Source organism: Glycine soja, chromosome 18, assembly GCF_004193775.1.
Source record: "Glycine soja cultivar W05 chromosome 18, ASM419377v2, whole genome shotgun sequence".
Lineage (NCBI taxonomy): Eukaryota > Viridiplantae > Streptophyta > Magnoliopsida > Fabales > Fabaceae > Glycine > Glycine soja.
The window spans coordinates 56,683,478-56,701,119 of NC_041019.1; the positions used below are offsets into that span (position 1 = coordinate 56,683,478).

Consider the following 17,642-nt stretch of genomic DNA (forward strand, 5'->3'; position numbering starts at 1 on the left):
AAACCATTGATCACGGGGCTAAATATTTAAATCAAACTGCTTAGATTACACGGGTCATAAGTGAGGACGTTTTTATTAAGTGTTATAAATCTTCAATTCCTACTAATAAAAAAAGAAATAGTGAGGGTTGGGGAATAATACATAATTGGCATTCGGCAAAGTCTAAAACTAAAACCCTTAACGTGTAGACCGAATCAGTGAAGATTGAAGCACAAGTTGAAAGTCTTAAACAGGGATACCCACTGATTATGCTTTGCACTTTGCAATAAAGGATCTTCTGGGTTTATTCCCTCTCTCTCTCTCTCTCTACTATTCAGTTTACAACTTGCTGCCACCTGACTAATATCAAGGCGTCAAAAAATCTGTTTTCTGTACTTTATTGGCAGTTTTTTCTTTTTTAAAAAAAAAAAAAGAAAAAAGAAAAACCCATAACCACCCGTTTGCACTTGACTTAAAGGGTATAGCTTAGTTTGTACCTATTTAATAAATTTTATTAAATAAAAAATTATTTATAAGTTTGATTGAAATAAGTTTAAAAGTAACTAAAGAAAATCACAAATAATATTCACAATTCCGAACACTTTTTGATTAAGTCATATAATTGCTGTACTTTAAATTGAGAGATCTTTAAACTTTCCAAAACTTAAAAAAAAAAGAGAAAATTATATTGACAACCTGAAGTTTATTGAGATTGTACACTTGTAGACAATTCTATTTTCTTAACGATTACAACAACTTTTCTTATAAGGATATACGGTGAAATATTTTTTAAATAATTAAGAGCGTATTGATGTAATATTTTTAAATAATTAATGAGATTTTGTGTATACAAAAAAGAGAGATATAAAGACAAATTTGATAAAATTATAGGGGAGACAATGTAATTTAATAAAAAAATGCTCACAATACTCTCATTTGTAAGTTGAAAAAAAAAAACTTTTAAATTATTATGTTCTTCTTCAAACTTGTTCTTCAAATATGACGTAGGATCTTCAAAATTGGCAATGCTATGATTAAGTTTAGACATGGTAAGAAAATCCGTACCCGTGGGTACCCGTCCGAATCCGTCCCGACTTTGACGGATAATACCCGAGTTGACCGGGTATGGGTTCGGGTTCGGGTTTTCCCCGATAACCAAAAGTCAGGTATGGGTACGGGTATGAGATTACTAGACCCGTCCCGAACCCGAACCCGCCCCACCACTTAAAATCTTTAGAATTTTTGCATAATTTAATCAAAAGACATATAATTTTTATTACTAGTTAATTTTATTTTAAATTTTTTACATAATTTAATATTATTTTCTTAACTATTTATGTAGACACACGCGTTATAATAAATTTATTGATATATAAGTAGTTAAAAATAAATGTTTAACAATCAATTTATTTTTTTCTAAAATCAAATTTTTAATAATTTTTTTTAAAAAAAATATTTTTCTAAATGATGTGTGGAACGGGATTAGGGATACCCGATACCCGACGGGTACGGGGATGAGACAATAGACTCAAACCCGTCGGGTATCGGGTACGGGTATAGGGATATGTTAAGGAATCGGGGTAAGAGATTGGGGAGATAATACCCGTACCCGACCCACCCAATTGCCATGTCTAATTAAGTTGTCAAAATTGCATTTTGAACTCTCGGTGCAAGTGTTTAGTTGTTTAGTGGAACCCTCAAGAACAATTGAACTCAAACACCACTTCTTGGAAACAGGAAAGATATTCTAATACTATGAAATGAAATCTGAAACTTATACTTTCCTTTATATTAACAATCTTGAAATACACTAAATGCATAACAAAAAAAATAATAACAAATAAAACTATAAGTAAATATATAACACATACTCTCATACTTAATAACAAAAATTTAATTCCTCAATATGAATTCAAATTTGTTAGTGTACAATTAACAGATAATTATTTCTGTAAGTGTCAATTAACCTTGAGATATGTCTAATGAGTCCCGCGATTCAACTTACTTAAATTTTTCTTAATTAAAATAAAATAAAATTGTAACTGTCATAAATTATTACCATCAAGTCCAATAAACTTTAAAAATAGATGCTTTAGATGTGGGTGGATATTAATTATCGGATAGGGTGATGGCGAGTCTAATGTTTTCGTAGCATGCCAAATTCCTAACTGCAGCGTATTAGGAGACTAAATAATAATAATAGAAAAATAAGGATCTAGATGGTCATAATTTCAATCATTCTCTCAACAGCTACTCTAGTTCTTGGGCTAGAGATGTAAAGGTCAGCTTAAGATAGCTCAGTTCAAGTGTACACAAGGAATTCAAAAAAAAAAAAAGCAGTTTAAGACTTTTGACTGGAACAAGTAATAACAAGAAACAGAACATTAAAATGTTACAACAATAGCAGAACTCTATGAATGGCAAGCTTCTTGAATAAAATAGTACTTAATTAAGCAGCCACTTTATTGGACTCTCTTTCAACAGCTTTTTTAAGGATGCTGTCTTCTTCCAAGACCATCTGAACCGGCAAGAAACCCAATCCATCTGCCATGGCAAGCATCATCTGCTTCGTTTCCTTCTTGAATTCGTCGAGATCAATTGTGCCATTCAAGTTGTGATCGAATTGTACGAACAAGGATTCATAAACACGAGCAAGCTCATCTGGGTCTGGCTCCACATCAATACCGAAGTGCGTTTCCAACACCCTCAGGCTTTGGAGCTCCTTCAACATCTCTGCATACGAGAGAAGACCATCATTGTCTGTGTCAAGGTGAGAGAACCGGTTAAGAACTGAGACACTGAATGCTTCTTCATCCTGAAGGAAGTTGACAATGGTGGCACCATCCAAAATTTCTACACTCATCTTTCTCTTCTACTCGAGGCCAAATGGAAAGGAGAGGGTTGTGTAAGTGTGTTGCAAATGAAATGCTAGTGCTTTCTTTTTTTTGTTGATGAATAGAGTTTGATTCTCCTTAGTAATTTATAGTGTTGGTTAGTCGGTTCCAAGAGCATATATATTCTTAATTTATTGACTTACATTAAATGTGAAGTGGTATCGAAACCTTCTCCTGTTTTGTGTGTCACGTTTAATTAGTGTCCTGTGGTTTGTTTATTCTATATATATTATATTGGATGCTTCCTTCTTCCAACTTTGGGTCGTGATTGTTGGAATTTGATTTCCATTTCCAGAAATCCAGAGTCTACGGTGGAAAATGATCGGAATATAATAGGGGAACATCTGATAAATAATCATTGATCATTGGGTAAATATTTCAGATCAAAAGGCTTATATTACATGGGCCAAAGTGATGGTGTTCAAAATCCAATCAAATTGTTTATAAATGGTTAAATTGATTAAAAATAAAATAAAAAATCACTTAAATTGAAAATTACAAAACAAATAATAAAAAAGTTACATATTTTGTTGTTGTTTGGTTTAATTTTCAGATCATGTTAGAAAAACTCGGAACAAACCGAATAAACCCATGATTAGATTAATTTTTATCATGATAATTAATAACAAATATTAAATAATTTATTATTTTTCCTTTAGTTTGTAATATATATTTTACTTTCATGTGTTAAAGAAATATATTAATATTATTGAATATAGTATTAAACATGAAGTGATAGATAAGTTATTATTGTATTAAAAAAGAGTTAAAAATAAAATTTTATATTAATGTTAAATAAAAGTGAAAATAATATTTTTTAAGTAAAATATGTTAAATAAAATTTATTTTTAAATAATATAATAAAAAAATTAAAAAATATGAAATCACATCAAACTATAAAAAATTGATTTGGTTTGATTGAGTTTGATTAAAATTTGATGTAATATTTAAATTAAAAATCAAAACAATATTTATATTTTATGTTTAATTCTAAAGATATTTTTGTCCAACAATCAAATTACACCCTTACTGTCGAAAATGCTGTAAAGTCGGCGGGTATGTGAATTTTCAATTGGTATCTGGCAAAGTGGATGTTGAAAGTCTAAAACCCTTAGCGTGTAGAAGACCGATTTAAGTTTTGTTGAGAATGGTCTTTCCTTGAATGAACGAAACATAAGTTGAAAGTCTTAAACAGAGATACCCACTGATTATTTTAACAAACTCAATAAGTTAAAGTTATTATATATGCTTTGCACTTTGCAATAAAGTATCTTCTTGGTTTATTCTCCCTCTCTCCTTTTTATTTTCTATTCAGTTTGCATCTCTTGCTTGCTGCCCCATGAGTCCATCACTAATATTATTAAAGCCTAAAAATATCTGTTTTCTGTACTTTATCATTAATTCTTTTTATTAAAGAAAAACCGTTAACCACCCTTTTGGACTTTAGTTTAAAAGGTGTAGTTTGGTTAACTACTTATTTATTACTTTTTATTAAAAATTTATTGAAATAAGAAAAAAACTCATCATGAGAAATTCATAAATCATATTCATAAACTCAAATAACTCTTACAAATATACTTCTTAAATTTGTTATAATATTATTGATCGAACTTTTAGATTGAGAGATCTTTTGATTTTCTAAATCTTAAAAAGGGACATTAAAATATCTTATTTATTTAAAAGGAAGAGAAAAAAATCATTTTCTCTCTCTCTCTCTAAGAAAAATGAAGAGTACCTATAATAAAATTACATCCTTCTCACGTTCAAGATTTATAACTAAAAGCCAATGACTTGAGTAAGTGGGTGATTGCAAAATAAGTTTGAATGAAATAGATTTTGAAAAATTGATCTTTGAAGTAATGAGATTTTATATTTGAATATTTTTAATATTCTTAATGTATTTTTTATTGAATAAGTTAATTTCTAAAAGTAAATTAGTAGTACAATTTAATATAGTATAAAATTTTGATTCAAAGCAAAAATCACCTAAAATTACTTCCACTCAATTAATTCTAAACCTATTGAATCTTTAACATAAAACTAAAGATGTTTATATTTATATAAAATTATGTTGGCTCGTATTTCAAAGTGATTTGGCATGATAATCTGAATTCAAACACACACCAGAGTTCCAAGCATGCATGTAAAAAGATATAATATATATATATATATATATATATATATATATATTATTAATAGACAACTCTTTTAATGATAAGGCGAAATGGAAGCTGCAAATAGAAATTAAAAGGGTCGTAGCAGAAGGTATCTTGATTTGATGAGCATAATAAAGTAAGTGGTGAGAAGAAAAAGTAAACGATGAAGCAGCACAACGAATAAAAGTCAGAAAGGAAGAAGAAAGGTGAAAATTATTAAATATGATTGTCCGAGTCTTGTAGAATCATAATAAGTTCTTTTGACGGAATCATGATAAGATTCTTTTTTTTTTTTATAAGTTCTTATTTGATCAAAAATTGTGTTTTTTTCTTTCTTAAATATTAATTATAATTGTGTTTTTTCAGTTCATGCTTCATTTTTTCTGCTTTTGAGTGCTGCCATATAATGAATGAGTTTATAACCTGCTTGTTGAAAGTTTGTTTGATCATTTGTGATGGTATTATGTTAACTTTTGGCCTTTGTCATATAAAACCCAGTGGTATATTAGCACCACAACCACACTTTCATGCCAACCCCACTAAGAATGAAATAAAAACGACAGAACCTTAATAGCCCGAAAACAAAACCATGCCATGTCAAGTCATTCATCTATGGTGTTTGAGTCTCTACAATGACAGGAAACAAAAGATAAGACATAGCCCGAAAAGCAAGCTTGGTGAATTTTCTCTACCTTTATTTAGTACACTGTGCCTTTTTAAATACATGCAATTTTGGAAGTTAACATAATGACCACTACATTAAATTAATATGATAATCACTGTATTAACTACTTTTAGAATGATGACTACGGCCACGCCATGACAATTTCCATGCCAGAATATCTTTTTTCTAACATAGTCTCAATTAATAAAAGTCAATGCCTTCCAAGTTTGCTTGCTTCTTGTTAATTGGGATTTTTATTTTCTTATGGTCCAAATTGAAACCAAGGTATTTTTGTGGTCCACGAGATTAAGGTTTAATTGAGTGATTTTGCAATCGGGCTTAGTGGGTTGGGCTATATTAAGTTTGTGATTCGTGATAGCAACGCATTTTTAATACACTCCTTTAAATACATTATTTTCTATTGATTAAATTTATTAAAAAAATTGAAATTAGAGAAACATTAAAATAAGAGGGAGTTTGTTAAGAAAGATGTGTATCCCTAACCTTTCCCATTTGGGATTATAGTTAATTACTTTGTTTTTAGCTAAAAGTTTAGTTTTCAAATGATTCTAAAATAGCATGTAGATTAGTCATGAGTGGCGGCGGTTAGATAAATGATCCTATGTTACTTGTTTTTTTTTATATATGATTCAAATTTCATATAATATTTTTTATATTATTTATTTTTAGATTAAAATATTTTTTAAGTAAATGAGATACACGTTGTATTGACAAGTATTCAGAAGAGAGTGCACGAAACCATCCCCCCAGACACACACTAAGTGGCGGATAGATAAATGATCCTATGTTACTTGTTTTTTTTTTTTATATGATTCAATTTTTATATAATATTTTTTATATTATTTATTTTTAGATTAAAATATCTTTTATTGTATTGACAAGTATTCAGAAGAGAGTGCACCAAACCATCCCCCCCACACACACACACACACATATATATATATATATATATTATGGATTGAATATTCCAAAAACCAGAAGGAAATGCAAGAAGCAACAGAATTACATAAAGCAATATCTCTTATGTTATATATGAACTTGTGGCCAAAGCCCAATCCAATATTTTCTCATGTTTCCTTTTAGAAGGCATTTGGCACTGTGAGCATTCTTTTATGGATAAATAATTATTTTGTTTTTGAACATGTGAAGTGTTAATATATCACTTGTTTTTAACAGATCAAAATTCAAAATTTCAAATTTTAATGACTGAAATGAAGAAAATTCAAATTTTAATTTCTAAAAGTAAAAAAAAAAAGACAAATCTATTAATCCATTAACTTAATTCATTATCGTTAAGAAAGAGTCTACATGATATATTCAAAAACGAATTTATCAATATTCTATTAGAATGAAAATAATTGATTACTTTAAATATAATTTAATTTTTATCTTCTCCTTTTAATTTTGACATTTAGTTATTACCTATTTGTTGTCAAATATTTTTTTATGAATAAAAAACATCTTTTAATATGAATTTATTATCGTCCAGCGGAAGATGGATTAATTGATATGAAATTGTATATTTCATCTATGTTAAATACTGGGAACGAGAACTTTACTGCTTACACTGTCTTGTTAACTTTTGATAAATAATAAGAGGGGAGTTATAACAATAAAAGTGAATATCTCTTTCCATTCCTGACTTCAACTTTTATGATGCTATTTCATTTACTTGAAAGATCATCCACTCCTTCTTTTCTTGCTTTCACAGACAATCAAAGCTCGATTGGTGACCACGACATTGGAGTGTAAGCCACTCTCCAACCAAAGCGATAATGAGAATTGAAAACCCAGATTTGATTAGAATTACAGCATTGAGAACAATTAAAAATCCAACATTTGATAAGAATTATGCTCATCAATCTTGGTTGTATCATAAAACAAATCTGTGAGACCAATATGTTGTGTTGCAGAGCTGCAAAGGCATTTTCCTGTGTCGGCATTAATCAAAACTTTAACCGGCGCCAGGAGAAAGTGTCACGTGAGTATGATTTACATTTAAGACGTCAATCTAATAATCATATTAAGTCACGGGATTTGTAGGTTTACATTTTTATATTGATGCAATAAAACTATAAAATATAGTCCTCTTAATAGGAGAAAAAAATTAAATACATTTTTATTGTTAATAAATATTTAATTTTTGTATTTGTTGTTTAATAATTTTTTTATTTGAGTTGAGTTTTTAATAAAATAATAATTTTATTTTTTTATCCTTTGTGTTTATTTTTAGTTTTCAGTAAATTGATGAACTTTATGTCTATTATTTGATAAAAAAAATTTATTGTTAATAGTCGAAATTAAAATAAAATTTACTAATTTATCAATAATTAAAACAAAATATTAAGAATCAAAAATAAAAATATAATTTTATTAAGAATTAACACAATAAAATTTCATTAGAGTACAAACACAAAAAAATGGGTATTTAACATGATTAAAGACATATTAAAAAAATAGTCTTTGTTAACTCTTCTTCTCAGTAAGACATTCAAATCTCTTGTTCCTTTTTCGTGTCTTTTTGAGTTTTTTCCCTTTCTTTGTTAATTAAAAGATTGCATGTCAATGAAAGACACTAACAATTTAACACAACTTAATAGGGAACTTTTTTTTACTAATGTTTTATCCTTTTCATTTTTTTGACAACATACTATTGGGTGCAATGTGAAATAGCTCGCAAGACAGGAAAAAATACTATTGGGTGCAATGTGAAATAGCTCGCAAGACAGGAAAAAAGACTAATGTCATGGCACGTCAACTACAATTTTGTAGACACATTTTAGTGCAGAAGAATAACTTAAAAAGTTGTTATTTGAAATTAAGGAATCGCAATGATTCTTTGATGCATTTTACACTCAGTCGCACAGTAACTGGGTGCTTAGTTTTCTATTTATTCCAAGGCATTGCTGACTTGCTGTCAAGATCAACGGGAGAGCATGCCTATAAATCACTAAAACAAAGCCATGTCTAACCACAATTTTTTTTTAATCAGCATGTCTAACCAGCATTGAGAGTTAACCAGTAAACTGATGTTGGCTAGTTTTTTTTTAATCATATCAAGCAGTGTCTCTATTCAAAGATAAAATTATGGGAAGAGATGGGGAAAACAAGACTAGCAAGGCTGTTCTGCCGTAAATGTGAATTCTTATTCGTATACATGCCATTTGGCAGGTGATTGCAATTTGAAGCGAATTTTGTATGTGTAATATGTAACACCTATGGTTCTCACCTGGTTAGGACCCTTCTTTGCCTTTGAAGAGGAGTACCATTAGATAAATGCGGATACTATTTATCAAAATCAACTTCAGTATTAGCAGAGACTGAATTTGAGTGAGATCCATTCAGAGAAAGATGAACAACGCATAGCAAAGCTTGTTCTTGTGAACTGATCCAAAGATGAATTCAATAACAATAACAGAAGCCAAAGTCAACAATAATAACATTTTAAAACATGCCCGGCACAAATATATTAAACTACAACACTGTTCAAATAATATCTATAAATAAGAAAAGTTTGCATTCAATACAAACAAAATGACAGATCTCAGCATTGCAAAAAATAGAAACTTAAAAAACATCTAAGCAAACTTGCCAATGACACGATCAAAGAGGTTCACAATCTCATTTAGATGATCCTCAAACACCTCTATTTTATCCCGCTGATTATCACCCTCAAGCAAATCAGTCGCCTTTGTAATTACAGATTTGATTTTCTTCCTTTCTTGTAAACAAAGCTTTGAACTGATATTCTTATTATTCAATGCATTCCTCATCTTGTAAACATAGTGATCCAAAGCATTCATTGTATTAGCCTTCTTCATGAACTTCATATCATTAACCTGATATTTCTCAGCTTCATGAATCATTCTTTTAATCTGCTCAGCTGAAAGCCTTTTTTGGTCATTGGTTATGGTAATCTCATTCCTATAACCAGTGGTTGTTTCCTCCGCAGAAACAGATAGAATGCCATTTACATCTATTGTAAAGCATACATCCACAGGATGGCCACGAGGAGCAGGAACCAATCCCAAAAGACTAAAGAAACCAAGCAAATTGTTATCATTTGCTCTGGTTCTCTCGCCTTCATAAACCTCAATACGCGCAGAGGTTTGGTTATCTTCCACTGTAAAATATTCTTGAGTCCTCTTAACTGGAATAGTAGTATTCCTAGGAATCACAACACTCATGAGATCTCCTTTTGTGGATATACCAAGTGACAGCGGTGCAACATCCAACAAAACCAAATTTGGAACATTCTGAATGTCATCACTCAACAAAGCAGCCTGCACGGCAGCTCCATAAGCGACAGCCTCGTCAGGGTTGATACTCTTGCACAAATCCTTTCCCTCAAAGAATTCCTGCAATAGTTCCTGCACTTTGGGAATCCTCGAAGAACCACCAACAAGGACAACATCATGTACACTGCTCTTGTCCGTCTTTGCATCTTTAAGACACTTCTTAACAGTCTTCAGACACTTCTCAAAGAGATCCATATTTAGTTCCTCAAACTTTGCACGAGTGATTGAAATGCCGAAATCAATGCCTTTAGATAATGAATCAACCTCAATTGTGGTTGTAACAGCAAACGAGAGTGTCCTTTTCGCCTTTTCGCACGCAGTTCTCAACCTTCGTAAAGCTCTGGGGTTACCACTAATGTCGACCTTGTTCATTCTTTTGAACTCCTGCACCAAGTAATTCACCATTCTGTTGTCGAAGTCCTCTCCCCCAAGGTGGGTGTTCCCTGCAGTAGCCTTGACTTGGAAGACCTTGTCCTTAATTGTAAGGAGAGAAACATCAAAAGTACCACCACCAAGGTCAAAGATAAAAATGTTACGCTCTCCAACACAGTTAATTTTCTTGTCAAGGCCATATGCAATAGCTGCTGCAGTGGGTTCATTGATTATCCGCATAACATTAAGGCCAGCTATGGTTCCAGCATCTATGGTGGCTTTACGCTGAGAATCATTGAAATAAGCAGGCACTGTAACAACAGCACTCTTTGCCGGTGTTTCCAAATATGCCTCAGCAATCTCCCGCATTTTCATGAGGATCATAGATGACACTTCCTCTGCTGAAAGGAGCTTCTCGTGGCCCTTGTATTTAACGGTGATCATGGGTTTGTCATTATTATCAGCTATGACCTTGAATGGCCATAACATTTTATCATTTTGAATAGTGGGATCGCTGTATTTCCTACCAATTAACCTCTTGGCATCTGCAAAATTTATAATATGTTGCTGTTCATTTTGCCTTTAATAGTCCAGAGAATAATCAAGAAGGAAAAAAAACGTACCAAAGACAGTGTTTTCTGGGTTGGTTGCAGCCTGATTCTTAGCAGCATCACCAATCAACCTTTGATCGTCAGTGAAAGCGACAAAAGAAGGTGTAGTTCTGTTCCCTTGGTCGTTGTGAATTATTTCTACTCTATTTTGTTGCCCCTGCCACACTGCAACACACGAGTAGGTTGTACCAAGGTCGATTCCTACGGCAAATCCCTGGTTTTTGGCCATTCTATTTCACGTGAATGAAGACCCAGATGAACAGTAGTAATTGAATGCAGGCTTTGAAAGACTTCTGGTATGGTTGAATATTTCAAGTTAGATTTTTATACGCGTGAAATATGAAAATCAGCTAAAATATTTATAATTAAACATACGTATATATATTGATTGCATAAAAGGAATTTATATCTGCCTGGCCATTGGAAATCATTACTTAATTATTCGAAGTGATTTCCAATGGAATTTGGAAAACTAAAAATCAGAGAGCATTCGTTAATGTTCTTTGTTTAAGTTGATAAGGTGTTAGAATAGAATCGTCATCCGTATTGAAGTTAAGTAGTGTATACATGTGCCCAGTCATAGGAAATGGCACAAACTTAATTACTCCCATTAACTAGGGCAGGAAATTGGAAAACTAAAAGACTTTTAAGTTATCATTCAATGATTTTCCTTCTTTAAGTTGATAGGGCAATCTTTTATGTATGACAAGGAAATGATGATCCGATCAAGTTAGGTAGTTAGACTGAATCGTGGTTCACAGTTTCCTAACTTTTTTTTGTTGGAATTTAAGAAATTGAATGGACGTAAATAACACATACTGTATTGTTTATAAGATTTAAGTAGACTAATTTAACTGCTCTTAAAAAAAAGTGGATTAATTTAACACGGATGATGATGGTTGTCATTTTATAAGTAAAAAAATAATTTTTCATTTCTAAGAATTATGTTTCCTGCAAATATTGTATAAGAATAGAAAACATAACTATAAAAAAAAAAATTACGTCATGAGAATCTTAGATTCTAACCCTATCATATGGAAAAGTTTTAGTGAAAAATACCTAATTTAAAAACAATTTCTAAAAATGTTAGATTCTTGTAAATGATTTTTAAAATACTCAACTTAAATTCTTGAAAAACTAAAAATTTTCTACCAAACACCTTCTAAAGAAAAAATTAGTAGGATAACATGTACTTGTACTAATATTAATTTTATAATTTATATATTTTTATATTATTATGATTTTGGCTGAAGTTTTAGGTTGTGAGGAATTTGCTGCCCAAGCCCCAATTGCTCTTGGAATTACTCCAAATTTGATAAGGTTCTTCCTTGCATCTTGTAAAGATTAAAGGCAATGATATCCTCTTTTCCTTTATGCGAAGAAAAAAGTGAAGGTTTACAGTGTAAACTCTTAAAAGTACATACTTTATTAAAAAAAAAAAGTTTTAAAATTGACTGTGTTTAACGTGGACTGATTTATTTTCTACCATTAAAAATATCCCTTAGATTAATCAATAGTCTATTTTCTTATCATGGACTTTAAACACCAAATCCTTGCTCCTTTCTTGCCGGCGATGCTTGTCCACCGTGCGCCTCCGCCGGAGATATATTCGGCAGCGGACCCGCAACCGGAGACGATTTTCGATGGCGGCACCGCCACTTAAATTTTTCTCTCCGTTTTTTTTTTTCCATTCCCTTCCTCTTCTCTGCTCCTCCCTCAAGCCTTTGTTCTGCAACATTTTATTTCTCCTCCTTCGTTGACAACGGCTAGTTCTACGATACCAGCCTCCCTCACTGTCAGTCTAGATCGAAATCAAGTTCAAGGACGAACGTGTAGACACACCGCTTGCTCCTCCCTCAACACTTCCGCACATTGTCAGCAAAGGCACCGCAGATTTGATCGTCGGTGGCGTGATTAGCAGATCTGGATAGCCATGTAACGCGATGTTTTTCGCAGTTTTTGGTGTTTTTTTTTTGTTTAACTGATTCTTAAGCTTTTAGTCCCCGAGACTCACTCTGTTTCACTATTTCTGGACTTTTTGGATTGTTTGTTTTTTCGTTACTTTGTCAATTTTTGCTTTGCTTGTCTCTGATTTTTATCGTAGATCGCCATCCATTTTTTCTTCTTTATTTTTTGGCACGGAGATTGTTGGTTTGGGTGGAGATAGTCAAAGAAAGAGAAGAAGGAAGAGGATAGGAGAAGAAAGGGTGGAAGGGGGGGGGGGGGGGGGATACAACAAGAGAGTCACCGTCGTCGGAAGTCATGGTGGTTACCAGTCGAAATTTGAGGAGCCGAGGAGCGAGAGAGAAAGAAGAAAAACATTTGGTACAACATGCCTACCAAATTACTGTGTACCTGAGATAAATCTAACCGTATAAAAAAGGCAAAATTACATTTTTTTCCCCTTCTCTACAATTTCGATTTTAGTGTTTTTAAATTTATTTACGAACTTAATTTCCCAATTATTTCAAATAGTGTGGTGAAATGGTGATAAGATAGAGCATAGAGGAGACGTGGGACATGAATTGCATTGAAATATCTTGCATTTGCAGGAAACGGTAAGTACAGTTCCCTCTTGTTCTTACCTTGCGAAATTCGGTATTAATTTCCTTATCAAATTTATTTAGAATGCAGTGACACAGTCTAAATTATCATCTATTCACAAATTTTCATATATGATAGGTTTCTTCTCGTATCATAACTACTTTAGAAATGATAACTGTAACAATTTGTTATTGGTTACCGGGTGTAAAACTCTTTCTCATTGTCATGGGAAATATAATTGACAGCCACCTAAACATATACTACTTCCTAACTGACATATTTAGATTATTGTGTTGTGCACCATCTGTTTGATGAAATTTCCAAGTTGGTTTCTAGAATTCTACAATTCTACCTTCAAAACCGTGTGTACAACTTGTTTGTTATAATGTCTGAACCACAACAAACATGCTTCTGTTGTGCTGATTCCTAGCCCACTTGTTCTTGGCCATCCTTGCTCTCTTCTACCTGTTGTTATCCTCTACTTGCTTTTTTGGGGTTTATTCAGTAAGCTTGGAATAGTGTGGAATTAATTGGTTATTTTGTATCTTGAGGGCTTAGGCAACTTTCTGACTGTTTGGTTTTGTGCGGATATTTTTAAAATTGCCTGAAGGTTAGTCTTTTCATTTGCCAATTTATCTGCACATTTCGTGTCTCTGAATATTTGAAGGTATTGCTTGGCCCATGCTTTGATTTAAATCATTTTGGTGACACACAGTCAGAAATATTTTGTGAGGATGAATAGAAAATTTGGAGGTGGAAAGCAGCCAACAGGGACTCCTTCACTGGCTTGGTCCTGCGTGGTTGTTGTCTTCTCTCTTCTTGCTGGTGCCTCTGTTGTTCACAATATCTATAAGCCTAATCTTGTAAGTTTTTCTCTCTAACTTCTTCATGTTACATTCTTTTATTCAGTGTTTTGAGTTATAAATATGGCAATATGTGCAAGGTATGTGTGTTTTATTTGTGGAAGTTGGACTTTTGAATGCTCCATATTTGTTACAGCACATAGGGAGCTAATGTGCTTGATTGAAACCTGAGCTATTTTAAATATCTTTTCTTTTCAATTTGTCTAACAAAGTGCACAGTTGAGATCGTTGCTAACTATTTTTTAGATATAGATAAAGCCAATCCCTTTACTTGACATTGCACTGATCATTGCAGCATACTGTGCGGTCAGTAACTTAAGTCCAACTTCTATGATTTCCTATAAATGTTAGATCCGTTTGACTATCTTGACAATTTATCTCACGCATTAGTTCATGCTGCTCTAAATTCAATCCACTCTTTGCGAACAATGCAATGAAGATATTGTAGTTGCAGTAGTACATTCACACACACAAACACATATATTCAAAAATCATTTGACCGATAAAAAAAAACATATTCAAAATCTTTATCATGTCCTCTATTTTCACTATGAATTTAAATTTTCCTTAGATTGAATCATAGTAGATAGCGAAGTGCAAAACCATTTATGAAATAATAAAGTCTATAATTTTATAAAATACAAACTCTTGATAAAAAGCCATGGATATGTAGCCATTAACTCCCTTTGATTTTCTTATCATAATATCATCTGTTATCACTTACAGTCTTACACTATACTATCTAAAGTGCCTAGGATGCATTTTACAGGATCAAGATCTTTTTACTGTAATGTTGTTTACTCATTTTTTTTTCCTATGTAGACATTGCCTCCTGTTGATGGAGTTGATAGCACCAAGCAGAAACATGATGAAAAAGAATGATCATCTCCCCTGCTGAATTCCTTTTCATTATCGTGAAGGTGACCAAGTTTGCTTAAAGTTAACTATCACTACAATTAAGTCTGATATAAACTACAAAGGATTAATTTTATATGAGAATATTAATTTTATTTTTTGGAATTTTTGTTTTTACGGTGGTGTTTTAATTTTTTGGTGGATATACAGTTGCAAAATTTTTGGAAGACTAGTAGTGATGTTTTAAATTTTTGAGAGACTAATGTTGACCAAATTTTTTGGAAAACTAATATGTGCAAAACGAACCTTGAGAGTTTATCAACTTTATTCTATAATCATATAGTATTCTATCTTTGCTTATCTACTGCACAAAACAAGTCCTAATTCAATGTATAAAAACAAAATAGATAAAGCTTTTAGAACAGCTCGATCAGATTGTATTTACGGTGCAAGTCTTGTAATATCTTATGATGTCCTGCATAACTTTAAAAATGATGATTTGAGTATTTGACTACTCTGATTATATATTTTCAGAGCAAATACATGTGAATTAAAATAAACATATTATAAACACTGTTGGTACCAAAATAATTAATGCAATTTTTTTATAGCCTGTAATTAAAATTTCCAACACTTTTGATTACAGTATATGCCTAACTTTTATCTACACATAGTTAAAGCCTGAACAATTAACTGGTCTACTGAGTTCATCTTCGTGCCACAGACGACCTCAACTACTAATACTGTTCATTATCCATTTCCCCCCCTTTCCTTTTATTCTATCTTGTATTATTATAAACACAATGCTTTGTTGGCAATTAGTGTTTTTTTATTAAGAGCTTTCTTTCTGCTTCCCTTTCAAATATTTGCTGGCAGCCTTGCATTACAAGGACTTGACAGAGCATATTCAGTTAGGATCGAAGATGTTCTTAGTGCTGGACAACTATTTGTGGTTGGCTAGTTGTATAATCGGGCCCCAAGTAGCATTAGGGCTTATTTTATTGTAAAGTGGATACTGAATTGAAAGTTAATCTTAGAAAAGGTTGCATATCCTAATGAGATGGTATCCATAGATGTTTTCATTGTTGCCACTCCATAATTAGAGGAAAGAGGTGTTTTATCTTTTTGTTGTCCAATACTTTTTACACGTTGGAGAGAAAGAATAGGCTGTTACTCACCTATTGACTCGAGCAAATTCCACTCCTTTTCAGAGTAACACAATTGGTTAAATATGTATAAATTCTGTTTTACCTGCGCTATTTTTTCTTCCTCAAACCACTAGGAGTATTTCGTGGATGGCATCCGAAAGTTATGCTGTTAATTTTTGTCCAATCTTATTCCTTGCAAATTTGACTTTAACCGTAATTAATTTTGTATGAAGGAATAAATGTACGATACTGATTGAAAAACAAGAATAAATACTTAATGGTGAACCCAAGTAACTTTACTTCAATAACCAACGTGAAGGGATATTTGAATATTTGATCGGAATATAAATATTTAAATTATTAACAATTAGAAATTATACATTTTTTGTAAGAAAAGAATAATTAGTTTTTACTTAATGCTAAAAAATGCCTTTAGTGAAAGCAATGATCATTCAGTAAATAAAAGCAACAACTGTTTTTAAATTTTTTATTTCAATATTTTTGTCATTTTCTTTTTTTACTGAAAAGAACTTTAATTATTGATGTTAATACACAATTTTTTTCACAGAAAGAAATTATTCTATCACACTCTCAAAGAACCGGTACATTTGTCCAATTGTTACAAGAAGCAACACTTCTTGGTTCTTGCCCAGGAAAAAACCTCGAGTTTAATTGAAGTAGTACACGACTACAATTACATTATCAGTTGACACGATTTGAACTTGTAAAGAGATTGTTAAAATAAATGCTACTTCTATTACAATCTTTGTTGTTGTTTTTATAATTTTAATTTTAATTCTTGATCAATATAATATACATATTTTTTCCCTATTTAAGTGTTAATATGTTGCAAAAATTATCTCTCAAATAATAATTATTACAACCAAACTTTAAAATGTAATGAAAAATAACTGAATGCAAGGTATTCGTGGTACTTACTAGTTATCAGTTCAAGAGATAATTAAGTAGACATTCCCATAAAAGGAGCTTTATTGTTAATATTAGCTTTAAATTTAGCATATAAAAAATACTCGGCAACAAAGAATAGTTTGAATATCTCAAAATTTGTTAGTAATACATTGTAAAGATGACCAACATAAATAGTTAATACTAGTTACAATTAATCTCTTACCTAAATAAAATTAAGAAAAAATGGCATACTAGAAATTAACATTTTTTCCGGTGAAACACATACTAGTATTAGCCAATGATAAAAAGAGAGGACCGGAATGAATGG

General features: G+C 31.5%; 3 protein-coding genes across 8 annotated transcripts; 1 reads left to right on the forward strand and 2 right to left on the reverse strand.

Moving 5' to 3' along the window:
- Positions 1–2,176: 2,176 nt before the first annotated feature.
- LOC114395275 lies at positions 2,177–2,950 on the reverse strand. Its single transcript, XM_028357010.1, has one exon. The coding sequence runs from the start codon at positions 2,840–2,842 to the stop codon at positions 2,429–2,431; it is 414 nt and encodes a 137-aa protein (XP_028212811.1). The 5' UTR covers positions 2,843–2,950; the 3' UTR covers positions 2,177–2,428.
- Positions 2,951–9,256: 6,306 nt separating this feature from the next.
- LOC114395249 (probable mediator of RNA polymerase II transcription subunit 37c) lies at positions 9,257–11,273 on the reverse strand. Its single transcript, XM_028356976.1, has 2 exons — positions 11,008–11,273; positions 9,257–10,929 (listed from the first exon to the last, which is right to left on the reverse strand). Exons 1-2 carry the CDS (start codon positions 11,222–11,224, stop codon positions 9,293–9,295), a joined length of 1,854 nt encoding a protein of 617 aa, XP_028212777.1. The 5' UTR covers positions 11,225–11,273; the 3' UTR covers positions 9,257–9,292.
- A 1,169-nt stretch (positions 11,274–12,442) lies between these two features.
- Positions 12,443–16,516, forward strand: LOC114395277. Of its 6 annotated transcripts, XR_003662982.1 has the most exons (5): positions 12,453–13,553; positions 14,098–14,149; positions 14,255–14,402; positions 15,225–15,322; positions 16,134–16,516. XR_003662982.1 is itself a non-coding variant. In XM_028357012.1 (4 exons), exons 2-4 carry the CDS (start codon positions 13,516–13,518, stop codon positions 15,282–15,284), a joined length of 246 nt encoding a protein of 81 aa, XP_028212813.1. In that variant the 5' UTR covers positions 12,470–13,378; positions 13,471–13,515; the 3' UTR covers positions 15,285–15,595. The 6 variants fall into 6 exon arrangements, 1 of the variants encoding a protein (XP_028212813.1); XR_003662978.1 differs by having other exon boundaries at positions 12,443–13,553; positions 14,098–14,402; XR_003662979.1 differs by lacking the exon at positions 14,098–14,149 and having other exon boundaries at positions 12,463–13,553; positions 14,207–14,402; positions 16,134–16,436.
- Positions 16,517–17,642: the final 1,126 nt, after the last annotated feature.